At 42.7% G+C, this 27504-nt stretch overlaps 1 protein-coding gene across 1 annotated transcript; it reads right to left on the bottom strand.

The window, feature by feature from the left end:
• Positions 1–265: 265 nt before the first annotated feature.
• Positions 266–27504, bottom strand: LOC115152393 (probable 2-oxoglutarate dehydrogenase E1 component DHKTD1, mitochondrial). Its single transcript, XM_029697230.1, has 18 exons — positions 27211–27504; positions 24926–25078; positions 9851–10062; positions 9327–9521; positions 8744–9013; positions 6200–6371; positions 5876–6074; positions 5432–5591; positions 5021–5173; positions 4626–4710; positions 4181–4320; positions 3793–3943; positions 3291–3397; positions 2888–3052; positions 2503–2585; positions 2083–2249; positions 1523–1608; positions 266–711 (listed from the first exon to the last, which is right to left on the bottom strand). The coding sequence occupies exons 1-18, from the start codon at positions 27386–27388 to the stop codon at positions 607–609; spliced, it is 2781 nt and encodes a 926-aa protein (XP_029553090.1). The 5' UTR covers positions 27389–27504; the 3' UTR covers positions 266–606.

Below are 27504 nucleotides of genomic sequence, written 5' to 3'. Positions count from 1 at the left end.
CAGTCATATGAAATCCATAGATTAGGGCCTAATGAATTTATTTCAATTGACTGATTTCCTTATACGAACTGTAACTCTGTAAAATCTTTGAAATTCTTGCATGGTGCGTTTATATTTTTGTTTCAGTATAGTAAATTGAATGCAATCATATTGCATGTGAAATTAACTTTTGCATAAAGTTAAAAATTCAATATTACAATAGAAATGAACACTCAGGGCAACATTGAGTTGCTTTACGATGCAATCTCAGACCATTTACATCACATTGTTTTTAGACAGCTACAGCTCCATTTAATAATGCTCGATAAAACAGCCCTTCCAAACCATCAAACAGTCTTGTTCCACTCAGTACCTGAAGCCCCCTGCACAATGAAGAAGCAGCCTTTAGCACCTGTGTTTTTGAGAACATTTAAACATACAGGAAGAAAAGAGATCTTGGACTCACTATTGTTTCATCTCACCAATTCATAGAAAGTTGAGTGAAACAGAGATAAATTCAGCCTGGAGGTCCAGGCTAGAGAAGAGATGTAATCTGGTTTTACTGGAGCAGGGAGGGTCCATCCATTTTGGGGCCCTGCGGGAGCAGCCATCTTGGGGCCCAGTGGCTCAAGAGGAGAAGGTGGCAGTGAGGATGGCCTCGTTCTGCTGGTGGTGGAGCGTTCCGATGCCCACAGCCGGGGCGGGCAGAGTAGGCCGACTCACCAACCGGAGCTGGAGGTAGAGTAGATGGAGAAAGAAGGTGGAATGGTAAATGAAAATGGTCGGTTAATTATTATTATTATTATATATATTTTTTAAATCAAACCCAGTCAAATATACACAGAGTACAAAATATTTGGAACACCTTCCAAATATTGAGTTGCACCCCCTTTTGCCCTCAGAACAGCCTCAATTCGTCAGAGAATGGACTCTACATGGTGTCGAAAGCTATCCACAGGGATGCTGACCCATGTTGACTCCAATGCTTCCCACAGTTGGGTCAAGTTGGCTGGATGTTCTTTGGGTGGTGGATCATTCTTGATACAGACGGTAAACTGTTGAGCGTGAAAAACCCAGCTGTGTTGCAGTTCTTAACACACTCAAACAGGTGCGCCTGGTACCTACTACTATGCCCCGTTCAAAGGCACTTGCCCATTCACCCTCAATGGCACACATACACAAATCATGTGTCAATTGTTAAAAATCCTTCTTTAACCGGTCTCTTCCCCTTCATGTACACGGATTGAAGTGGATTTAACAGTTGACATCAATAAGCACTCATAGCTTTCACCTGGATTCACCTAGTCAGTCTGTCATGGAAAGAGCATGTTTTGCACACTTAGTTTTTGTGCATGTTTGAGATCCACTACATTGATGTCGGACTGTGCAGAATCACTGACCTACAAATCACCTTGCATTCCAAATAACTACTCATTATCTGATCAAAATGAGCAATTCTGAGCATCGCCTTGCTTGCTCAAACTGATCCCCTCAAACACATAAACAGTATTTCTCTGATCATTCAGACAGGGGCAGGACTCACCTTGCACCCCAGCTGCTTCTCAAACCTAGGGGCCACGAAGGACCAGGGGCCCATGTTCTGGGGCTCCTCCTGGCTCCAGACGAACTCTGTATGGGACACAAACACATGAAGATTACATTAAAAAATGATCTTGAAGATGTCAAAATACTAGGGATGGGGACAGTTAATCAAATATCTGACAAAATGTAATGATATTATTCGAATAGTAAAATCATTTCAAATGCCCATCCCTACCAAATACAGTTCACAAAATGATTTATTGATCCGATGCTGCGGCACAATCTCTGGTAAGCAGTGTTGAACAGTAAGAGCCTAATCCTGGAATAAAAAGCATGCTAAATGGAGAATCTCCAATGAAATAGCTTTTTAAACCAGGGTTAATGTATGTCTGGGAAACAGGCATATAGTGTCTGTGGTAAGAAGTGAAGACCAGTGCAGGCCAGGCCAGGGGTCACTTATATACATTTGTTGTTGGTGTTCTTGGATAAAAGCGACTGCAAAGTGGCATTTTAGATATTAGATGTTTGAGGAAAATAGTGGCCAGGTCAGGTATAGCCTACCTTTGGCGTTGGTATACTTGGTGAGCTCCTGCTGCAGGGCTTCCAGAGGGAAGGGACACAGCTCCTCCAGTCTGATCAGTGCTGTGGTCTGAGTGGCTGCGGATGCCTCCCTCTGCTTCAACAGGGCATAGTAGTGTTTCCCTGAACACAGCACCACCCGCTGGACACTACAAGGATAGCAGGAAAGGGCAGTTATTAAAGCAGTTGGGTACATACTGTAATGGGTTGGGTCGATTGCATTTGAATCCAGCCAACCCTGGAAGGTGCAACGTGTACAGATGTATTTACACTTTACTATTTGATCTCGTAAATAAAGTCCAAGAAAGTGACACCGTAACACAAATAACAACATTTTTAAATGAGATACACTTATCAACCGGAAGCAGAAGAGAGGGTGTAATGTTGTGGATACTTCTTTACCTGGCTGGAGTGACTGAGGTGTCACCAATCACAGGTTTGAAAGAGGTTCCAGGAGCCATGTCAGCCAAACTGGATGTTGCCCCCTACAGGTAGAGACAGGAACTCATCAACTCAAGTCACCAAATATCACCATAAAACATGTTCACAGTATCCTCGTTTGAATACCTTAAAATTAACCCTTTCTTTCCTTGAGGAAATCATTGATATGACATGGTAAGATTGGTGGAAGCAATGCAGTGAAAACAATGCCTTCACCTAACCACTCACTCACCTACAGATCAGTGATTACCTGAAGAGGGGGAGGAAGGATGCATTTTAAAAGGTATTCAAAACAAGCCCATTTAACTCTAACGGCTTGTATTAGATGTGTTATTGAGTAGCTCACAGAGAATCGGAGCAGAGTCTTGGGCCCAGCAACGATGAGTGGCTTGCGGAAGTTGCGTATCATCTGTCGTCTCAGCAGGTGGAAGTACTGTGCTGGAGTCGTAGGGTTGACCATGCCCATGTTGACATTGTCACCATCCACCCCCTCCTCCTTACTGTCACACAGCTGGGAGAAAGAGGAGGAGATTTAGACACAGATACAATAAATATTACAAGAGACAGTGAGAGAGTAGACAGCGGTATACAGTAGCTATAACAGAGGTAATTCTATCTGGTATTTGTTTCCAAAGAGTTCTTAAAAAAGTCTGTTCTCATTTCTCACTGCCACAAAATGCAGAGGAGAAGATCAGAGGTTCACCGCTCCTTTAAAATTGTTGCCATGTGATTTGTGTTCCCCTATTCACCTGTAGGAACCTCTCCATGCGGCAGGAGGAGTGTTCCGGTCCTGCTCCGTCGTAACCATGGGGAAGCAGGATCACCATTCCACACTGCAGCAGCCACTTAGCCTCGCCTGGGAGAGACACATTTCAAATCAACACCTAGCGGAACCAGAATGTGGCGTCTAACGTTTATGAAGGCTTTATGAATGCTCCATAGAGCTTTTATATTAAAGTGTAGATTGTGTTCTACTGGGACCCATGATTTACTGATCATGTTGACCAAATAACCAGTTTAATCTTAAATGTATACTAAACAAAAGTGTTGGCTCCATTCCATGTATCCCCTTCCCCCTAGCCCTTGTTAACCTGTGTTCACAGAACTGAAAGGACTTGATAGGTGTTCGCCAGGGGCTAGAAGGAAACTGGTTTATGATATTCAACTATCTGCAACCTCAAAGGAGGTGACCTAAAAATAGCCCTTGGCTGACTTCAGAAAGTTATTGACCAGAGTGTCGGCATTCATTACCTCCAGAGAGGAAGGTGTCGAATATGATTTGAGCTCCGTTGAAGAAGTCTCCAAACTGAGCCTCCCAGATAGGCAGTAGTTTAGGCTGGGCGATGGCCATGCCATACTCAAAGCCCAGCACGGCCTCCTCAGACAGGGCACTGTTGCACACCTAGAACACACACACACACAGAAGAGTGCACGGCGTATCACAGGTGGGTGTCCAAGACACTCTTATACAACTTAGAAGTACAGCAAGTAAACAAGTCATGAGGTCCAAGTCTCCAGTGAGTAAAAAGGTTTGAATCTCAAGTCCCAAGGGTTGAATCTCAAGTGCAAGTCGAGTCCCAAGTTATTTTGTATCAAGTCTCATTGTTTTTTTCTCTCGTTGCAATAAGTCATTATTTACCTCCATGAATCCTTTCTGTTCAGGGTCTATGTGATTGAGGGGGATGTACATGTCATCTGTGTCTTGGCAAACTATCATGGCATGTCTCTGACTGAAGGTGCCCCTACCAACATCCTGTCCACTGATACGAATGTTGAACCCTGCAAAACAAATGAAAAACAAAACACATTCTTACAGCCAGAGACATGAGAATGACATATAGAAATTACTATACATTTGTAAGTATTGACATAGTATGGTAATAACAGGCCTGGAAAACACAAATCTAACAAGCAATTTCTGTAAAAAAATGTTATCTATGAAGATCAATCCTTTTTCACATTACCATGCAAACCCTTACCAAATTGTGCTGCCTAGGATACTCCAGCAACTAAAGTGGATGCAGAACCAGGCCAGCTCAGTACAGCTTGGTTTGGCTCAGTATTGTAAAAAGCCGTTGACTGACCTTGGCAGAGCAGAGAGCCAAACGCCATGGCCTCCGCAGTGGACCAATCCAGATTAGTTCCATTCTCCACCTTCGCACGGCGACCCTGAGAGAACACAACAGATCTGTTTTCAATGAGCTTCAGAGAGTCTTTAAAACAAGGGGGAAAACAACAAAGCCCTTTATCCCTTTTCCCCCCAGAGTCAGATGAACTTGTGGATACCATTGTCTCTGAAATCTCGAACTATCCCTTTAACTCAACACCTAGCAAACTTGTAGAGGTTGAGATCTGTTGGCGTAATGGCTAATGTGTTGGGTTGACAGTCGGTGGACCTGGGTCCCCCCCCCCCGAATTAGCTACACACATATACACATATATACATACATACACATATATCTCCTGTAATTGTTATTACCGCCACATGCATCTTCCCAAGGTGGCTGTGTAGCTGGACCTCGTCGGGTATCTCCACAGACTTAGCCCCTACATACTGCAGCAGGGCGACAGGCACCCCCGTGTCCCAGTGGGTGACTCTGGCCTGGGGCTCCTCCAGACCTCCCCAGCGCCCCTGTAACAACAACAACAACTTTATAAGTCCATTTGTTACAGCAAAGAATGGAAATCTGCCTTCTGTTAGTTTCTCAACACACCAAAAAGCACTCCTCACCAGACCTGGGAACAAACATTTTGAGCGTTCGCTTTAGTCTGCCTGTAGTGCCAGATGGGTGGGGTTTGCACTTTTGCGACTATTAAAGTTGATTCCATTGTGCCAGGTAAACTCAATCAAGCCCAGCTAAAGTATGTGAAATGAGTGCACATCCCAGACCTGCAGGTTGGTGGGTGGTGGGCTGTATAGGGTCATGTTGGCCAGCTTGTCGTTCAGCATGCCGTAGTGGGCTGTCCTGATGGCACCACACTCCTCCTCGGTCATCAGGCCCTCTGAGATCAGCTGGTCAGCGTAGGAGTCTGGGATGCTCTTCCTGGAGCTGGGGGGGGGGGGGGGTGAGAAGTGGGTAGGATGTCATGGTTAGTTTTTTGTTGTTATTTCGGCATTGTTCTGTAATCAAGGGTATATCAACGGCAAATAAATGTAAAGCAAATATACAATTGTAGGTAAACAATGTATGCTTTTGTTCATGGTTGTGGGGAAGTGTTCCCCATTCAATACAATTGAGGTAGTTTCTGGACAATATTTCTGTCCATTTAGTGGACCCATTTTGGCTCAAGATCAGCCAGAGCGGGAAGAGTATAGCAAATATACCGAACTCACCGGATAATCTTGTACATGGCAGGGTTGGTGAAACCAGGTTCGTCCAGCTCGTTGTGTCCCCACCGTCTGTAGCAGAGCAGGTCCAGGATGACATCCTTCCTGAAGCGTCTCTGATACTCTACCGCCAAACGTGTGGCACGCACCACCTCCTCCGTATCCTCACCATTCACATGGACCACCGCACAGCCCACCATCTTACCTGGAGAGGGGAGAACACACACACGTGGTGAGATGGAGGAGTATTGAAATTCCCATAAAAAAATGGATTGGTGATTATAATTCCCATAAAGATCTATTATAGATAAAGCGATAGATTTCACATACCAACATCACTGCAGTATAAAGACGATCTCCCTCTCGCAGATGGAGTGGTATAACCCACTTGGTTGTTTACAATGAGGTGGATGCTCCCACCGACTCTGAAGTGGGGGAGTAGTGAAATGGTGAATGTCTCTGGAACAATCCCTTGACCAGAGAATGAGGCATCCCCATGGACCTGAGAAAAGTAAGGAGAGTTTCCACAATGATCACCAGGCTTGAAATTCAGAAAATATCTTGACATCAACAATGGATAATGCCCTTATGACCCTATAAACTGTACTTCAGCGTAATAATCCCTTCCTACTATCCCTCTCTTTTACATATTGTAATACACGTACAAGACAAATTCACGAGAGGGCAATTAACCTGTTGAGGTGTAGGGGGCAGTATTTTCACAGCCGGATGAAAAACGTACCCAAATTAAACTGGTTACTACTCTGGCCCAGAAACTAGAATATGCATATTATTGGATAGAAAACACTCTGAAGTTTCTAAAACTGTTTGAATGGTGTCTGGGAGTCTAACAGAACTCATATGGCAGGCAAAAACCTGAGAAAAATCCAACAAGGAAGTGGAAAGTCTGAGAATTGTAGTTCTTCTTTTGATTCTCTATCAAAACTACAGTGTCTGTGGGGTCACGTTGCACTTCCTAAGGCTTCCATTGGCTGTCAACAGCCTTCAGAAAGTTCTTTCAGCATTCTCCTGTCACTGGGCAGAATATAGGAGCTCAGTCACTGAGTGGACTGCCTGGAAGCAAAGAGATTGGATATGCACGATCCTGCGAGCGCGCCGTTCCTTTTTTTTCTTCTTGAATGAATACGCTATTGTCCGGTTGGAATAATATCGCAATTTTACGTTAGAAATACCATAAAGATTGATTTTAAACAGCGTTTGACATGCTTCTAAGTACGGTAATGGAACATTGACTTTTCGTCTCTGGTACCGCGCTCGCGCGTTATGCCTTTGGATAGTGCTCTGTACGCACAAACAAAACGGAGGTATTTGGACATAAATATGGATTATTTCGAACAAAAACAACATTTCTTGTGGAAGTAGCAGTCCTGGGAGTGCTTCTGACGAAGATCAGCAAAGGTAAGAGAATATTTATAATAGTAATTCTAAGTTTAGGTGACCCCGAACTTGGCGGGTGTCTGTATAGCTTGCTGTGATTGCGAGCTATGTACTCAGAAAATTGAAAAATGTGCTTTCTCCGTAAAGCTATTTTAAAATCTGACACAGCAGTTGCATCCAGGAGTAGTCTATCTATAATTCTTTAAATAATTGTTAAATATTTTGTCAACGTTTATGATGAGTATTTTTGTAAATTGATGTGCACATTCACCGGCAGTTTTGGTGGGAATAGATTTTCTGAACATCACGCGCCAATGTAAAATGCTGTTTTTGGATATAAATATGAACTTTATCGAACAAAACATACATGTATTGTGTAACATAATGTCTTAGGAGTGTCATCTGATGAAGATCGTCAAAGGTTAGTGCTTCATTTAGCTGTGTTTTGGGTTTTTGTGACACATGTCCTTGCTTGGAAAATGGCTGTGTGATTATTTTTGTCTATGTACTCTCCTAACATAATCTAATGTTTTGCTTTCGCTGTAAAGCCTTTTTGAAATCGGACAATGTGGTTACATCAAGGAGAAGTGCATCTTTAAAATGGTGTAAAATAGTTGTATGTTTGAGAAATTTGAATTATGACATTTTGTTGTTTTGAATTTGCCACCCTGATATTTCACTGGCTGTGTCCCGCAGGTGGGACGCTAGCGTCCCACGTAGCCCATAGAAGTTAAGTATACTATTCTATAGCAGTGTTACTCAGTGAATGTGTTTCTAGTTCAGGGGTGTCAAACACATTGGCCTGAGGGCCAAGGTGCGAATTATGAGGGAAGCAGGGGGGGGGCTCAGCTCCCCTAAATGAGACGTTAGCTCCCCTAAATGCAACAGCAGCTTAATTAAATAGTACCCACCAAACACCAGTCTCAACGTCAACAGTGAAGAGGCGACTCCGGGACGCTGGCCTTCTAGGCAGAATTCCTCCGTCTAGTGTCTGTGCTCTTTCGCCCATCTTAATCTTTTTTTATTTTTTATTGGCCAGTCTGAGAAATGGCTTTTTCTTTGCAAATCTGCCTAGAAGGCCAGCATCCCGGAGTCGCCTCTTCACTGTTGACGTTGAGACTGGTGTTTTGCGGGTACTATATAACGAAGCTGCCAGTTGAGGACTTGTGAGGTGTCAGTTTCTCAAACTACACACTCTAATGTACTTGTCCTCTTGCTCAGTTGTGCACCAGGTCCTCCCACTCGTCTTTCTATTCTGGTTAGAGCCACAACTGGCCCAGCGTTGTCTGGGTTAGGGGAGGGTTTGGCCGTCATTGTAAACTAAGAATTTGTTCTTAACTGAGTTGCCTAGATATAAATAAACTATATATATATATATATATATATATATATATATATATATATATATATATATATATATAGTTTATTTATATCTATCTATATATCTATATCTATACACACACACACACACAATACCTGGAGACATACGACTTTATTCCCAGGCTGTGCGTTCTCGTCTGGTGAGTAGTCTCCCTCCTGTTTGAGCTGCTGCCGGGCCCTGGTCTTCCCTTGGGTGACTGGGTTGATGGCCTCCAGGTGGGAGGGGTTGGGCAGCATGGTCACTTTGAGGAGGTGGGCAGCACCGAAATCCAGCTCTACAGAGGTGGTGAGGTGGGAGAGGACGTCACCGATGGAGGGAGAGTCCGCTGGGAACTCACTGAGGCCACACATCTTACGGAACATCAGCTGGAGGTGGGGGAAGAGAGGCACATGAAACAAATAAATGTTATACTGGGGTTCCATATTTCACCTCTCCCAAAACCTGTTCACCTCAGTAAGAAAAACAACAAAATTCAAGGTCATCATCCACAGAAACTTTTTACGGTCACTTTCTGATAAGAGAGAATCCAGGGTTACCTTATCTTCACACTGCATAGCGCATTGCAGCTGACAATTACATGGAGTTTATTGGTAATCCCCAGTTAAGTGTGGTTCATTCAGGTAAACATTACAGCCATGAATTTGACCTGGAAGTGATCGATAGTGTCTGAACCCTGACCTCTGGTGGGAACTGCAGCAGCCCCGTGAGGAGGTTGAGTCGCCCGCGATGAGGCATCCCCATGACAATGTCCGTCACCCCACTGTGGGCCAACATTCGGAACATCTCATAGAACACTCCCATCATGCTCTCTGCTCCCTCACCACCGTAACGCTTCACTGTGGAAAACTTGTTTGCCAGGAAATTGTCAAACTCCTGAGGTAACAAGATGAAACCGGTCATTTCAGGTTATTGTAAAAAGAGAATGTGTTCTCAATGACTTATCTGGTTAAATAAAAGCAAAATACATAAATAATTAAGCAAGATCAGTCGTTCTTGGAAATAGGAAAAAAAAATGTAATTAACATTGATAAAACCAATACCATCACATTCTCGCTGATAAGATAATGACTTTATTCCCACAGAAAAATGTTAAACAAGATGCCAATTACTGTTAGATAAGATACACATTTTCATTAATTAGGCTATGAAAAGGTAATTCGGCTGTAATACTGTGTGACGACGTCGACCTTTGACCCACCCACCTGTGACTCCAGCATGAGTTTGGCCAACTTCTTCCTTTCCTCCGCCGTAAATGTCTCCTTCTTCAACTCCTCGAAGCGGTCGGCGAACCACTCCCTTTCCTCCAGACTGGTCAACTGACTGGTCTCTATGGAAATGCGGCCACAGTAGGCCTCCTCCAGGTAGGCAAGCACCTCCTCCACTGACGCCTCAGCCTTACCAAAGTGACGCAGTCCTGGAGAAGAAAGGAATTTATTTAGGAGAGTGTGAATTTCAGGTCAGTTGAAAAATAGCACGTTTGTTTAGGAGGACCTGGTTGGTTGCAAATGCATTGCAGTATGGGACCTGCTAGTCTGCCTGCAGGACAAAAAAGACGTGTGAATAATTATTTATCTCCATGAACACAGACTAAAGACCAAGAGCTCTGATAGTCTGACAGGATGAGGCGTGTGTGTGTGGGACATAATTCCTTATCTCCATGAATGGGTATCATAGGAACCCTCAATCAATCAAATGTATTTTTCACATCAGCAGTCACAAAGTGCTTTTACCATTAAATCATATCCACCAAGTCACATGTACTTTCATTTGATTGATCTACTCATTTGTGAGTGATGATAGTAATGACTGAGGTATGAGATACTGTTGACTGTCATTGAAAATGCCTCATCCCTGGAGACACCATCCACCCTAACCGAGTGCCTGTGTTAAACGCATGTGCTGTGAGTGAGTCACCACACAAATTAGCAGTTTGGGGCATTTAAAGGCAATTATTTCCTTAAAACCTTTATTGGTGCCATACCATTGCAATGGGTGGTTTAGCAATTCAAATGTTGGGTGATGGGTTTTACATTGACTTAAAAGGGTAGGAGGCATGAGTTTTTACTCACCAAAGTAACACAGTGTGGTCAAAGACTTAGTAATTTGTAGTCACATTCTGGTTACCTATAACTACAAAAATTGTTATGTTTTGGGGTTTTTACATATTTATTCACTTATTTCCGGATATCTTCTAAACTACCCATAGCGCACTATTTCTTAACGTCATATGGAGAATTGTACTCTGCGTTAGTTATCTTGAGCTGGCTAACGTTAGCCACTAGCCATGCAAACAGAGTGCTGGCAGTGGTGAGCTAAAAGAATTGTCCACCACACGGTTCAGTTGTCAGAGAATTGAGCGCTAAATGCATCTGGGCATTGCATGCATATACAGGGCCTTCAGAAAGTATTCACACCCTTTGACTTATTGCAATTTTTTTGTGTTACAGCCTGAACTCATTTTCCTCACCCATCTACACACAACACCCCATAATGACAAAGTGAAAACTTGTTTAGATATTTTTGCTAAATTATTAAAAATGAAATAAAGAAATATCTGATTTACATTAAAAAAATAAACTTATTTCACCTTTATTTACCAGGTAGGCTAGTTGAGAACAAGTTCTCATTTACAACTGCGACCTGGCCAAGGTAATGCAAAGAGTTCGACACATACAACAACACAGAGTTACACATGGACTAAACAAACATACAGTCAATAATACAGTAGAAAAAGTCTATATACAGTGTATGCAAATGAGGTAGGATAAGCGAGGTAAGGCAACAAATAGGCCATGGTGGCGAAGTAACTACAATATAGCAATTAAAGACTGGAATGGTAGATGTGCAGAAGATGAGTGTGCAAGTAGAGATACTGGAGTGCAAAGGAGCAAGATAAATAAATAAATACAGTATGGGGATGAGGTAGTTGGATGGGCTATTTACGGATTGGCTATGTACAGGTGCAGTGATCTGTGAGCTGCTCTGACAGCTGGTGCTTAAAGCTAGTGAGGGAGAAGATTTTTGCAGTTCGTTCCAGTCATTGGCAGCAGAGAACTGGAAGGAAAGGCGGCCAAAGGAAGAATTGGCTTTGGGGGTGACCAGTGAGATATACCTGCTGGATGGCGTGCTACGGGTGGGTGCTGCTATGGTGACCAGTGAGCTGAGATATGGCGGGGATTTACCTAGCAGAGACTTGTAGATGACCTGGAGCCAGTGGGTTTGGTGACGAGTATGAAGCAAGGGCCAGCCAACGAGAGCATACAGGTCGCAGTGGTGGGTAGTATATGGGGCTTTGGTGACAAAACGGATGGCACTGTGATAGACTGCATCCAATTTTTGAGTAGAGTGTTGTAGGCTATTTTGTAAATGACATCGCTGAATTCGAGGATCAGTAGGATGGTCAGTTTTACGAGGGTATATTTGGCAGCATGAGTGAAGGAGGCTTTGTTGTGAAATAGGAAGCGAATTCTAGGTTTAATTTTGGATTGGAGATGCTTAATTTGAGTCTGGAAGGAGAGGTTACAGTCTAACCAGACACCTAGGTATTTGTAGTTGTCCACATATTCTAAGTCAGAACCATCCAGAGTAGTGATGCTGGACGGGAGGGCAGGTGCGGGCAGCGATCGGTTGAAGAGCATGCATTTAGTTTTACTTGCATTTAAGAGCAGTTGGAGGCAATGGAAGGAGAGTTGTATGGCATTGAAGCTCGTCTGGAGGGCAGTTAACAGTGTCCAAAGAAGGGCCAGAAGTATACAGAATAGTGTCGTCTGCGTAGAGGTGGATCAGAGTAGAGGTCGACCGATTAATCGGAATGGCCGATTAATTAGGGCCGATTTCAAGTTTTAATAACGATCGATATTTTTGGCCACCGATTTGCCGATTTTTTAAAAATATATTTTTTACATTTACATTTTTTTTAATTTACACCTTTATTTAACTAGACAAGTCAGATTAAGAACACATTCTTATTTACAATGACGGCCTAGAAACGGGGGTTAACTGCCTTGTTCAGGGGGGATTCGTTTTTGCAACCTTCGGTTACCAGTCCAACGCTCTACCCACCTGCCTTACTTTGCACTCCACAAGGATTAACAGGCTGACTACCTGTAATGCGAGGGCAGCAAGAAGCAAGGTAAGTTGCTAGCTAGCATTAGACTTATAAAAAACGATCAATCTTAACATAATCACTAGTTAACTACAGATGGTTGATGATATTACTAGTTTATCTAACGTGTCCTGCGTTGCATATGATCGATGCGGTGCCTGTTAATTTTACATCGAATCACAGCCTACTTCGCCAAACGGGTGTTGATTTAACAAGCGCATTTGCGAAAAAAGTACTGCCGTTGCACCAATGTACCTAACCATAAACATCAATGCCTAACAGGAATATTTAGACTTAGTCACCCGTTAGATAAAATACGGATGTCACTGAAAGAAAAAAACTTTTGTTTTCGAGATGATAGTTTACAGATTCGACTATATTAATGACCAAAGGCTCGTATTTCTGTGTGTTTATTATATTATAATTAAGTCTATGATTTGATAGAGCAGTCTGACTGAGTAGTGGTAGGAAGCAACAGGCTCGTAAGCATTCATTCATACAGCACTTTTGTGCATTTTTCCAGCAGCCCTTTGCTGTGCTTCAAGCATTGCGCTGTTTATGACTTCAACCGGGGTGGGTATAATTTGTGAAACGTTCCAACAGGAATCTATTCCAAAAACTTAGTAAATAACAAGGTTTCCAAAAAAACAACGCATACAAAGTTGTATAGCGGCAGAATAAGATACCGGGTAGGGAGTGGTTTTTCACTCATCACGTTTATTCCAAAAAATGTCTGTCCTCACATGTCTGTTTGCCTATGGACAAACATTAAGAATAATCTACGTGGTGAGTTGATGCCTATTCGGCAGCTAGTTAGCTAGGTTTGTATGCGTTGCTACTTTGTATGCGTTGTTGGTTGGCAACCTTTTACTTTACTTTTTTTGGAACGTTCCACCCCTTCAAGCCTATCAACTCCCAAGATTAGGCTGGTGTAACCGATGTGAAATGGCTAGCTAGTTAGCCGGGTGCACGCTAACAGCGTTTGAAACGTCACTCGCTCAGACTTGGACTAGTTTTTTCCCTTCCTCTGCATGGGTAACGCTGCTTCGAGGGTGGCTGTTGTCGATGTGTTCCTGGTAAGAGCCCAGGTAGGAGCGAGGAGAGGGACGGAAGCTATACTGTTACACTGGCAATACTAAAGTGCCTATAAGAACAACCAATAGTCAAAGGTCTATGAAATACAAATCGTATAGAGAGAAAGTCCTATAATAATATAATAACTACAACCTAAAACTTCTTACCTGGGAATATTGAAGACTCATGTTAAAAAGGAACCACTAGCTTTCATATGTTCCCATGTTCTGAGCAAGGCACTTAAACATTAGCTTTCTTACATGGCACATATTGCACTTTTACTTTCTTCTCCAACACTTTGTTTTGCATTATTTAAACCAAATTGAACATGTTTCATTATTTATTTGAGGCTAAATTGATTTTATTGAAGTATTATATTAAGTTAAAATAAGTGTTCATTCAGTATTGTTGTAATTGTCATTATAAAAAAAAAGGAAATAATCGGCCGATTAATCGGTATCGGCTTTTTTTGGGTCCTCCAATAATCGGTATCGGCGTTGAAAAATCATAATCGGTCGACCTCTAGATCAGAGAATCACCAGCAGCAAGAGCAACATCATTGATGTATACAGAGAAAAGAGTCGGCCCGAGAATTGAACCCTGTGTCACCCCCATAGAGACTGCCAGAGGTCCGGACAACAGGCCGGACCTCTGGTTTGACACACTGAACTCCGTCTGCGAAGTAGTTGGTGAACCAGGCAAGGCAGTCATTTGAGAAACCAAGCCTGTTGAGTCGAAAGCCTTGGCCAGGTCGATGAAGACGGCTGCACAGTAATGTCTCTTATCGATGGCGGTTATGATATCGTTTAGGACCTTGAGCGGGGCTGAGGTGCACCCATGACCAGCTCGGAAACCAGATTGCATAGCGGAGAAGGTAGGGTGGTGTTTGAAATGGTCGGTAATCTGTTAGTTAACTTGGCTTTCGAAGACCTTAGAAAGGCACAGTAGGATAGATATAGGTCTGTAGCAGTTTGGATCTAGAGTGTCTCCCCCTTTGAAGAGGGGGATGACCGCGGCAGCTTTCCAATCTTTGGGAATCTCAGATGATACAAAAGAGGTTGAACAGGCTAGTAATAGGGGTTGCAACAATTTTGGCAGATAATTTTAGAAAGAGAGGGTCCAGATTGTCTACCCCAGCTGATTTGTAGGGGGTCCATATTTTGCAGCTCTTTCAGAACGTCAGCTATCTGGATTTGGGTGAAGGAGAAATGGGGGAGGCTTAGGCGAGTTGCTGTGGGGTGTGAAGGGCTGTTGACCGGGGTAGGGGTGGCCAGGTGGAAAGCATGGCCAGCCGTAGAAAAATGCTTATTGAAATTCTCAATTATAGTGGATTTATCGGTGGTGACAGTGTTTCCTAGCCTCAGTGCAGTGGGAGGAGGTGCTCTTATTCTCCATGGACTTTAGTGTCCCAGAACGTTTTTGACTTTGTGCTACAGGATGCAAATTTCTGTTAGGAAAGCTAAGGCTAGCTTTTTCAAACTGCCTGTGTATATTTGTTCCTAACTTCCCTGAAAAGTTGCAAATCACGAGGACTATTCGATGCTAATGCAGAACGCCACATGATGTTTTTGTGCTGGTCAAGGGCAGTCACGTCTGGAGAGAACCAAAAGCTATATCTGTTCCTGGTTCAATTTTTTTTTAATGGGGCATGCTTATTTAAAATGGTGAGGAAAGCACTTTTAAAGAATAACCAGGCATCCTTTACTGACAGGATGAGGTCAATATCCTTCCAGGATACCCGGGCCAGGTTGATTAGAAAGGCCTGCTCGCTGAAGTGTTTTAGAGAGAGTTTGACAGTGATGAGGGGTGGTCGTTTGACCGCAGACCCATTACAGATGCAGGCAATGAGGTAGTGATCGCTGAGATCTTGGTTGAAAACAGCAGAGGTGTATTTGGAGGGCAAGTTGGTTAAGACGATATCTATGAGGGTGCCCGTGTTGACGGATGTTGTTGTTGTACCTGGTGGGTTCATTGATCATTTGAGTGAGATTGAGGGCATCAAGCTTAGATTGTAGGATGACCTGGGTGTTAAGCATGTCCCGGTTTAAGTCACCTAGCAGCACGAGCTCTGAAGATAGATGGGCAATCAATTCACATATGGTGTCCAGGGCACAGCTGGGGGCAGAGAGTGGTCTATAGCAAGTGGCAATGGTGAGTGACTTGTTTCTGGAAAGGTGGATTTTTAAAAGTAGAAGCTCGATTTTCTGGGTACAGACCTGGATAGTAAGACAGAACTCTCCAGGCTCTCTCTTCAGTAGATTGCAACACCGCCCCCTTTGGCAGTTCTATCTTGTCGGAAAATGTTATTGTTAGGGATGGAAATTTCAGGATTTTTGGTGGCCTTCCTAAACCAGGATTCAGACACGGCTAGGACATCCGGGTTGGCAGAGTGTGCTAAAGCAGTGAATAATACAAACTTAGAGAGGAGGCTTCTAATGTTAACATGCATGAAACTAAAGCTTTTATGGTTACAGAAGTCAACAAATGAAAGCACCTGGGGAATAGGAGTGGAGCTAGGCACTTCAGGGCCTGGATTAACCTCTACATCACCAGAGGAACAAAGGAGGATTAGGATAAGGGTACGGCTATAAGAACTGGTCGTCTAGTACGTTCGGAACAGAGTGTAAAAGGAGCAGGTTTCTGGGTGCAATAGAATAGATCCAAGGCATAATGAACAGACAAAAGATATGGTAGGATGTGAGTACATTGGAGGTAAACCTAGGCATTGAGTAATGATGAGAGATATTGTCTCTACTGACATTTAAACCAGGTGATGTCACGGCTTATGTGGGAGGTGGAACTAAATGGTTGGTTAAGGCATATTGAGCAGGGCTAGAGGCTCTACAGTGAAATAAGACAAATCACTAACCAGGACAGTAATGGACAAGGCATATTGATATTAGGGAGAGGCATGCGTAGCCAAGTGATTATAGGGGTCCAGTGAGTGGTTGGGCTGGCTGGAGACACGGCGATTCAGACAGCTAGCAGGTCGCGGCTAGCAAGCTAGCAGAAGGGCCTTAAGGAGGGACGTCGCGATGGAGGAAAGTCTGTTTTAGCCTCCACGTGCGGTTATGTCGATATCCATCATGACTGGTCTTAGTAGGGTTCCGAGTAGCAGAGGGGTCCAAGTCCAATTGGCAAAAATAGGTATAGTGGCCCAAGAAATTGGCCGATGGATCTATTCAGCTAACAGTCCAATATGCTCTTGACAGCTAGCGGGCCGCGGCTAGCAGCTGGGCATTCAGGGACGTCGCAACGGAGGGACCTGTTGGAAAAAACCCTCGGGCAGGTTACATCGGTTGTCCAGTCGTGATGGATAAGCAGAGCTTCGTTGAGTAAAAGGGGCCCAGGCCAATTGGCAAAATAGTTATAGTGGCCCGAGAAATTGGCCAATGGGCCTATTAGCTAACAGTCCAATATGCTCTAGACAGCTAGCGGGCCGCGGATAGCAGGCTAGCAGATGGACATTCAGGGGATGTCGCGAAGTAGGAGCCAGTTGAGTAACCCCTCGAGCAGATTACATCGGTAGTCCAGTCATGAAGGATCTGCAGGGTTCCGTGCTCCATACTAGCAGTAGAAGGGGTCCGGGTATTGTAGCCCAGGAATGGCTGATGGGCCTCTTCAGCTAGCCGGGAGATGGGTCTAGCTCCAGGCTAATTGGTGCTTGCGTCTGGCCAGAGACGTTAGCCAGGAGTAGTCACGCGGATTGCAGCTAGCTAGCTGCAATGATCCAGGTGAAAAGGTTCAGAGCTTGCGGTAGGAATCCGGGGATATGGAGAGAAAATAGGTCCGTATGCTCTGGTTTGAATCGCATTGTACAAACTGGCGAGAGCTTTCCGAGCTAACGGTTAGCTGATGACCGCTAGCAGTGGTTAGCTGACTACTAGCTAGTGAGCTGGCTAGCTTGTGTTGGGGGATTCCGGTTCCGAGGTAAATAAAAAATACTTTAGAAAAAAACTGATCCACACCACATTGGGTGAGGCGGGTTGCAGGAGAGTATTTTAAAGTTGAGGTTTAGAAAAATATTTTAAAAAGATACGAAGAAAAAGATATATACATGAGACACGACGAAGGCCAAAGACACCTGACAGGTACGCCATCTTGGATTGAAGAATTGAATTATTCACACACCCGAGTCAAAACATGTTAGAATCACCCATTACAGCTGCGAGTTGTTCTGGGTAAGTCTCGAAGAGCTTTTCACACAAGGACTGTACAATATTTGCACATTATTCTTTCTAAAATTCTTCAAGCTCTGTCAAGTTGGTTGTTGATCATTGCTAGACAGCCATTTTCAAGACCTGCCATAGATTTTTCAAGCCGATTTATGTCAAAACTGTAACTTGGCCACTCAGGAACATTCACTGTCTTCTTGGTAAGCAACTCCAGCGCAGCTGTAGAACTTTGAGAATCTGAAGGCCCATGCCAAATCTTTTCAGTCTCCTGAGGGGGAATAGGTATTGTCGTGCCCTCTTCACGACTGCATTAGTGTGTGAGGACCACGAAAATTCCTTAGTGACTTTGACACCGAGGAAATTGAAGTTCTGTACCCGTTCCACCACAGCTCTGTCGATGTGGGCGTACTCGGGCCTCCGTTTCCTGTAGTCCATGATCAGCTCGTTTGTCTTGCTGACATTGAGAGGTTGTTGTCCTGGAGCCACACTGCCAGGGCACTGACCTCATCCCTATAGGCTGTCTCATCGTCGTCAGTGATCAGGCCAACCACTGTAGTGTTGTCAGCCAACTTGATGGTGATGTTGGAGTCATGCGCTGCCACACAGTCGTGGGTGAACAGGGAGTACAGGAGGGGATTAAGCACGCACCTCTAAAGGGCCCCTGTGTTGAGGATCAGTGTGGCGGATGTGTTGTTGCCTAGACTCACCACCTGGGGGCGGACTGTCAGGAAGTCCAGGATCCAGTTGCAGAGGGAGGTGTTTAGTCCCAGGGTCCTGAGCTTAGTGATTAGCTTTGTGGGTACTATGGTGTTGAACGCTGAGCTGTCGTCAATGAATAGCATTCTTACATAGGTGTTCATCTTGTCCAGGTGGGAGAGGGCAGTGTGGAGTGTAATAGAGATTGCGTAATTTGTGGATCTGTTGGGGCGCTATGCAAATTGGAGTGGATCCAGGGTATCTGGGATGATGGTGTTGATGTGAGCCATGACCAGCCTTTCAAAGCATTTCATGGCTACAGATTTGAATGCTATGGGGTGACAGTTATTTAAACAGGTCAACTTGCCGTTACTGGGTACAGGGACTATTGTGGTCTACTTGAAACATGTAGGTATTACAGACTGGGTCAGTGAGAAAATGAAAACATCACTGAAGACACTTGCCAGCTGGTCTGCAAATGCTCCAAGAATGCGTCCTGGTAATCAGTCTGGCCCCGCGGCCTTGTCAACGTTAACCTGTTTAAAGGTCTTAGTCACATACATTAGCTACAGAGAGTGAGATTACACAGTCGTCCGGAACATCTTGTGCTCTTATGCATAGTTCAGTGTTGCTTTCCTCGAAGCGAGCATAGAATGAATTTAGCTTATCTGGTAGGCTCGTGTCACTGGGTTCCCTTTGTAATCCGTGATAGTTTGCAAGTCCTGCCACATCCGACTAGTGTCACTGCCGGCGTAGTAGGATTCAACCCTAGTCCTGTATTGACGTCTTTACTGTTTGATGGCTCGTCTGAGGTTGTAGCAGGGTTTCATAAGCGTCCGGATTAGTGTCCTGCTCCTTCAAACTGGCAGCTCTAGCCTTTGGGTCAGTGCGGATGGCATCTGGTTTGGACATGTACTTATGGTCACTGTGGGGATGACATCGTTGATGCACTTACTGTATTAATGAAGCCGGTGATTGATGTGGTAAACTCCTCAATCGGATTAATCACAGAACATATTCCAGTCTGTGCTAGCGAAACAGTCCTGTAGCTTAGCACCCGCTTCACCGGACCACATCCACAGGTACTTCCTGTTTGAGCTTTTGCTTGTAAGCAGGAATCAGGAGGATAGAGTTATGATCAGATTTGACTAATGGAGGGCAAGTGAGAGCTTTGTATGTGTCTCTGTGTGTGGAGTAAAGGTGATCTAAAGTTGTCACCTCTAGTTACACAGGTGACATGGTGGTAAAAATGAGGCAAGATGGATTTCAGTTTCCCTGCATTAAAATCAACGGCCGCGTCCAGATGTGCATTTCCTTGCTTGCACGGCGTGTTGAGTGTGGTCTCACTGCCAGCATCGGTTTGTGGTGGTAAATATACAGCTATGAAAAATATAAACTATACTGAACAAAAATATAAAAATGTAACGTGCATTTCAAAGATTTTACTGTTACAGTTCATATAAGGAAATCCGTCAATTTACATTAATTCATTAGGCCCTAATCTATGAATTTCACATGACTGGGAATACAAATATGCATCTGTTGGTCACAGATATCTTCAAAAAAAGGTAGGGGCGTGGATCAGAAAACCAGTCAGTATCTGGTGTGACCACCATTTGCCTCATGCAGCACGACACATTTCCTTTGCATAGAGTTGATCAGGCTGTTGATTGCGGCCTTTGAAATACTGTCCCACTCCTCTTCAATGTCTGTGCAAAGTTGCTGGATATTGGCGGGAATTGGAACACGCTGTCGTACACGTCAATCCAGAGCATCCCAAACGTGCTCAATGGCTGACATGTCTGGCGAGTATGCAGAACTAGGACATTTTCAGCTTCCAGGAATTGTGTACAGATCCTTGCGACATGGGGCTGTGCATTATCATGCTGAAACATGAGGATCTCGTCACAGTATCTCTGTGCATTCAAATTGCCACCGATAAAATGCAATTGTGTTAACTAAGCTTTTTTTGCGAATGGAAAATTTGGGACCAATACTTGACATGTTGCGTTCAAATTTTTGTTCAGTATAGTCCACAGCTTATCATGAAGTAGTCTAACAGAGATTGCACACCAGCTGTTGTTACCAAAGAGAGACACACCTACCCCCTTAACATTACCCAGCTAGTACCAGTCAAAAGTTTGGACACCTACTCATTCAAGGGTTTCTCTTTATTTTTACTATTTTCTACATTGTAAAATAATAATGAAGACATCAAAATGATGAAATAACACATATGGAATCATGTAGTAACCAAAAAGTGTTAAAGAAATCAAAATATATATTATATTTGAGATTCTTCAAAGTAGACACCCTTTGCCTTAATGACAGCTTTGCATGCTCTTGGCATTCTCTCAAACAGCTTCATGAGGTAGTCACCTGGAATGCACTTAAATTAACAGGTCTGCCTTTTTAAAAGTTATTTTGTGGAATTTCTTTCCTAAGAATTTTTGTGGCTGTACTATCTTTATAAAGTTGTTTGAAGCGTCTATGATGAACAGAGACCGGATGACAAGGAAGAGAAGTTGACCTCCCTGGGATGTCGTCACTTCATTATTGCCCGCACCTGCGCAATCATTTGAGTTCGTGTCAGGCGAGACATTTTTCAAAAACGTTTTTCAAGACACAGGAGAGGTCGGGTTGAAACATTACTGATGTTTCACGTAAAAAATGGCTCTAAAGATTGATGCTAAACAACGTTTGACATGTTTGAACGAACGTAAATAGATTATTTTTTTTACTTTACGTTGTGACTTCCCACCCCCCCGCCCTACTTTTTAGTAGCCTACCGAAGCGCTAACAACTTGGAGTTATTTGGACATCAATTATGAACTTTGTCGAAAGAAACCACATTTGTTGTGGACCTGGGATCCCTGGAAGTGCCTTCTGATGGAGATAATCAAAGGTAAGGGGATATTAACAATTTCATTATCGATATTAGATGATGCTAACTGTATAGCCTAGCCTATTGTTCTTAGCATTGTACCCCGTTTATTGCAAAATGTGATTTCCCAGTAAAGTTATTTTGAGATCTGGCAATGCGGTAGCATTTACGAGATGATAATATATTATTCTTTGAATGACAATATTATAATTTACCAATGTTTTCGAATAGTAATTTTGTAAATTGTAACGCTGAATTCAAGGAAGCATTTGAGGCGAAAAAAATTCAGAATTTCACCGCGACTGTAAATGCTGTTTTTGGATATAAATATGAACTTGATGGAACAAAAAATGCATGTATTGTATAACATAATGTCCTAGGAGTGTCATCTGATGGAGATTGTCAAAGGTTAGTGCATAATTTTAGCTGGTTTCTGCTTTTGGTGACGCCTGACCTTGAATTGAAAATGGATGTTTGTACTTTTTTGGCTATGTACTGTCCTAACATAATCTAACTTTATGCTTTTGCCGTAAAGCCTCTTTGAAAATCGAACAATGTGGTTAGATTAAGGAGATGTTTATCTTTTACAGTTTTAGAAAATTCAGAGTTTTCTATCCAAATCTGGTAATAATATGCATATCCTAGCTTCTGAGTTGGTGTAGGAGGCAGTTAAAAATGGGCACATATTTGTTTTCAAAATTCTCAATACTGCCCCCTAGCCCCAACAGGTTAATGCGTTTGAGCCAATCAGTTATGTTGTGACAAGGTACAGTAGGGGTGGTATACATAAGATAGCCCTATTTGGTAAAAGACCAAGTACATATTATGGCAAGAACAGCTCAAATATGCAGAGAGAAACGACAGTCCATCATTACCTTAAGACATGAAGGTCAGTCAATACGGAAAACTTCAAGAACTTTGAACATTTCTTCAAGTGCAGTCGCAAAAACCATAAAGCGGCTATGTTAATGGTGCCGGAGGGGATGGCTGCTCTTTTACAGGCTCCTAATCAAGTGTGCTAACAAAGTACTAGCGAATTCTCAATGTGTACGCTAGCTAAATGCTAACAAGTGCAAGGAACAAACAAATCTCAAGGACAGACACCCCAGATCATGAAGTCATACAACTATCTCAAAAGGTTTGCTTCAAGCACAAAACAGACAGCAAGGATATTGATCCAGGAGTGGATTGATTGTCTCTGCTGTAACCAAGAAGATTGCTCTTGCAAGCTAGCCACTTAGCAAACCAAATGCATAGCTAGAATTTATTTTGGCACATCTTAGATAATTAAACTTCTAAGATAATAACCTTGCAAACATTAGTAGTGAATTTCAAGTGTAAATTGATCCCCCCCTCTTGTGATGCACAATAGTGGGTTGTCAAGCCACAAAAGCTTTCGTTTTCTCTGTGTGCTCTTTGTAAACAAAGAAACGTTACTGGCTCAATCAGCTTTGGGGAACGGCTTCATAATGAAAAAATTATGCAACAGGCGAAATAAAGAACGTGATCTGCTTTATTAACCTAGTGCACAAACATATTTATTTGAAAAACAAGCTAAAATAGTTTGGTATTGACGTTATTAAAAAGTATTGACGGTATTGAAAATCATACTGTGGGTATTTCTAAATGTGACTAGTTTCAGGAAACTAGGCGTATGTCGCTTGTCACTACTTTACAGGAGAGGCATTTGAACATTTATTTTTTTTTATCAGAAAATGCATTTTGGCAGAAATGCCTTCTGGAACATCTGACCCTTTCATGTGCCTTAATAACAAACTTGTTGGCCTCCCGAGTGGCGCAGTGGTCTAAGACCACTAGAGACCCTGGGTCGAGTCCAGGCTCTGTCGCAGCCGGCCGCGACCAGGAGACCCATGGGGCGGCGCACAATTGGCCCAGCGTCATCGGGGTTAGGGGAGGGTTTGGCCGGCCGGCCGGGGTGTCCTTGTCCCATCACGCTCTAGCGACTCCTGTGGCGGGCCGGTCATGTGCACGCTGGCACGATCGCCAGGTATACAGTGTTTCCTCCGACACATTTTTATAAAGAAATAAAGAAATTGTACTCCATCTGAAAATACAATTGTTAAATTACGAGCCTAGTTGGTTTAGCCACGGAAAAGGACAGGAACCTTCCCGCTAGTCATGATTGGCTGAGATAATAGATGGGCTGGACATACCGAGAGAAGAGTTTGAATTGGTCTACCATGTAGCATGCTTCTGTCTATAACATGACATGCTCAGTATGTGTAGGTAATCCTTTCTCACAATATCACGAAGAACTGCAAAAGTGTTGCTAATGCACACCACTTTCTGGAGGACCGAGTTTTGAAATCAATGGAATGCCCGGTGGAAGCAGAGTATGATAGCTAAGGAGATGGAGTAAAATCTAGTGTTTGATTGCAAATAGTCGAAGAGAGAACACACCAGAAGGCTGTTGTATAAAACCCCTGTCTCCGGATTACATCTTCAAACTAAGGGCAACCATGGCATTCATGACAGAGAGGGAAAAGCGTTCATCCATGTATACGGGTAAGAGAGTCTACCTAGCTACATTTTCAGATATTATACATTTGTAATTTTGTCAGAAAGTCATTTTCATTGCAAGTTAAAGCATACTGTTAGGTACATAGCAACGTTGGCTGGCTGACTCGCTAGCTAACGTTACATGTATGACGTGTGTAGTAATATTATTTGCATCTTAGAAAGCCATTTGCTTTGCTAGTTATAGCCTAATTTTAGCTAGCTAGCTAACTAACATAGAATATAGTTAGTTATCTTTAGCTACCTGCAGATTCATGCATGGTAGTTAAGTTATGAGTTGGGATTTTGGTTCATTGTTTAGCCAGCTAGCTAAATGTCTAAACAAAAGACTCCACTATGCAAGTACCGTTTACAACTTTTGTATCCTGTGCATGTGACAAATAAACATTGATTTTATTTTATATAGTGTGCGTTTACCAGAGATGGTAATGTGAAGAACAACATGACCTGCACCAAAATCAAATTAGGATATAACGCTAGGACAACGAGTGTCCAAGTCCTAAAATTCTCCGGTAGAATGCCCTGCTTTTATTTCATCACTCACACAACCATAAGCTATTTTCTGTAATTAGCCCGCCATTAACTTTGCCAGCTAACTTAACATATCTTTAGTATTATGCCCATTAAAAACAGGTTTGTGCACAGGAGGTTCCGCGCTCCCTGTAAAAAAAAAAAAAAATGTTCAGCTGTGCGCTTCTTTATTGCCAAATTTGTTATATGCAACGTTTTTGAAACACATTCTAAGGAACATTATTGAGAATAATACCATCCTCATATGAATCTCCCAATAGACCACATAGCCTACCAGATGTGTTGAGGGGTCCTTGTACAGCCCCAGTCAACATGTTGATCTCTGGCACAGTGTCCTCCACAGGGTCCTCTGGCAGTAGAGGGTTAATTTTAGCAGCCTTGTGTCCATGTGCTCGGTATGCCTCCACCAGGCGCATGAGACCATGATCTGTGTAAACAGAACAGCCTTTTTAATGTCAAATTGATGTGAAAACTGATGTATTTAAATGAATTAATCTATTATTATTGTAAAATGTGGGGAAAAAGTCAATAAAGATTCAAAAATAACATTAAAATAAGACATGGGGTAGGAGGATATACCTCTAGGCTATGACAAACGTTAGTCTACAGTTAAATGCAAATTAAAGCAAGTAGTAAAAGTGTACGATATGCAGTGACAATAAGGAATATAAGAACAACTCAACACTTAATCTCTTCTGCAATTACAATAGGTGAATTGATAGGCCTACAATCAATTATAAATGTAGAATTCACTTTGTGCAAAGGATGCTTAGTTGTTAATAGTCTTAAGTCTTGCTTAGTTGTTTTCCCCATTGAGAAAGACAATGATTTGAGTTTAATGTTCATTATCTGCAAAACATGAGCTGTGTTCAAATACCCATACTAACATACTACATACTATTACTTAATTTTAGTATACAGTAAACGAACGGTATCGTTTCAGTTGAGCATACTAGAGCTTTGATTGTCTACTGGAAGTTGATGTTGTTGTTATGCAACCTCTTGCTAACTTGTTTGCATAACAAATGACTAGCTAAAAATTGTACGATTTTGTGTGTGTTCATCAATTCAATCTGGAGTGCCAGATTGCACTCTGGGCGTTCGTATATCCAGAGCATGATCAGATTGTCTGCTCGTAAATTCAGAGCGTGAGTAGGGTTGATCCGAGCATTCAACGGCAGTCAAGCACCCAAACTAACTGGCTAACGTTTTGCTAGCTACTTCCAGAAACAAATGAGAGAACATGTCATAATTAGTAAAAGTAATGAATTTGTATCCTCTCGTCGGACTTCGGCTGCATATTTTCCACCATTTTCTTCCAATTTGAAAAGTTATGAAGCCACGCCCATTTTCTGAAGAACGTATTACATGGAACCCAAACCGGCTGCGCGGGTGCGCCATCGTGCGTAACTGTATTTTGTCCCCCTACACCAAACGCGATCACAACACGCAGGTTAAAATATCAAAACAAACTCTGAACCAATTGCATTAATTTGGGGACAGGTCGAAAAGCATTGAACATTTATGCCAATTTAGCTAGCTAGCTTTCACTTGCTAGCTAATTTGTCCTGGGATATAAACATTAAGTTGTTATTTTACCTGAAATGCACAAGGTCCTCTACTACGACAATTAATCCACACATAAAACGGTCAATCAAATTGTTTCTAGTCATCTCTCCTCCTTCAGGGCTTTTTCTTTTCTTGACTTAATATTGCAGTTGGCAACTTTCATAAATTAGGTGCATTACCGCCACTGACCTTGTTTGTCTTTCAGTCACCCACATGGGTATAACCAATGAGGAGATGGCACATGCTTACCTGCTTCTATAAACCAATGAGGAGATGGGAGAGGCAGGAGTTGCAGAACTGACATCTATTTTAGCCCTTAGCAACGCAGAGCAGTGTGGGTGCAATAATTGAATAATATAGATTTCGAAATTTATTTTGCAACGCTCGCGTCGCGTAGTCAGCCTGTTATGGGTCCTAAAAGCAAGGAAACAGCGTCCACTGCATGTATTTTTATTTTTTATTAAACAATAACATGCAAAACACAAAAAACAGAACATCCAGAGGAATTACCAAGAAATAAGGAAGAGATCAACAAATAAATTATACAAATCCACATTATATCAAGACAAAGACATGTAGCGAATAAATGTTTGACATTTTGCTTTATAAACGTTAATGCTTCTAAATAGTTTTCCAAATCAGAAACATTTTCACAAAGGGGTCTTTTTCTTCATAAATTTTGATTTGTTTATGAAAAATTTTCCAAATAAGAAGAGATTTATGACATACTGACAGTCAATTCTGGAATCAGTGTAGTAAAATAATATGTACAACTTGGATATTTCAATGGTGGTGTGTATTTTGTTGCAAATATTTTGTTTTACATCAGTCCACTTCATGAATACTTCGTATTTTGGCGAATTTAGTACGATATCAGGTAACTTTTGGCATACTAACTATATCATACTATGCCCAATTAGCATACTATATCCTCAATTCACGTCACAAATAGTACGGTTAGTATGAGTATTTGAACACAGCTCTACTGACCTTGATTGAGTGTAGCGATATGGTCGCTCTGCAACTTCGGGTCCCCCTCGATTTGTTTAGGTCGGTAACCGTAGACTCCTTTTTCGGTGTGATATAGACAATCGACGACCGGGCGCGCGACACTCATTGGAACTTTGCTGACGTAGTGCAAGTTTTTCAAGAATAGTAGCACTGACATGATTTAAAATGAATGAAACAGGTCAACACTAGTTAGAAGCTTACACACTACAGAACGTCAGCCATACTGCTTGACAAAGATGGGAGGTGACACCCCACTGCAAGCTGATTGGTTGA

The sequence above is a fragment of the Salmo trutta genome, chromosome 17 (genome assembly GCF_901001165.1).
Source record: "Salmo trutta chromosome 17, fSalTru1.1, whole genome shotgun sequence".
Lineage (NCBI taxonomy): Eukaryota > Metazoa > Chordata > Actinopteri > Salmoniformes > Salmonidae > Salmo > Salmo trutta.
The sequence above is the reverse complement of the archived record's forward strand: the minus strand, read 5'-3'. Positions and strand labels throughout refer to the sequence as shown.

Coding starts and splice junctions, on each gene's coding strand:
- LOC115152393 (XM_029697230.1), bottom strand. CDS start 27,388: ATGTCAGTGCTACTATTCTTGAAAAACTTGCACTACGTCAGCAAAGTT. Junction 9,522..9,850: donor AACTCATGCTGGAGTCACAG/GTGGGTGGGTCA, acceptor TTGTTACCTCAG/GAGTTTGACAATTTCCTGGC. Junction 712..1,522: donor AGAAGCAGCTGGGGTGCAAG/GTGAGTCCTGCC, acceptor CTCTACCTCCAG/CTCCGGTTGGTGAGTCGGCC.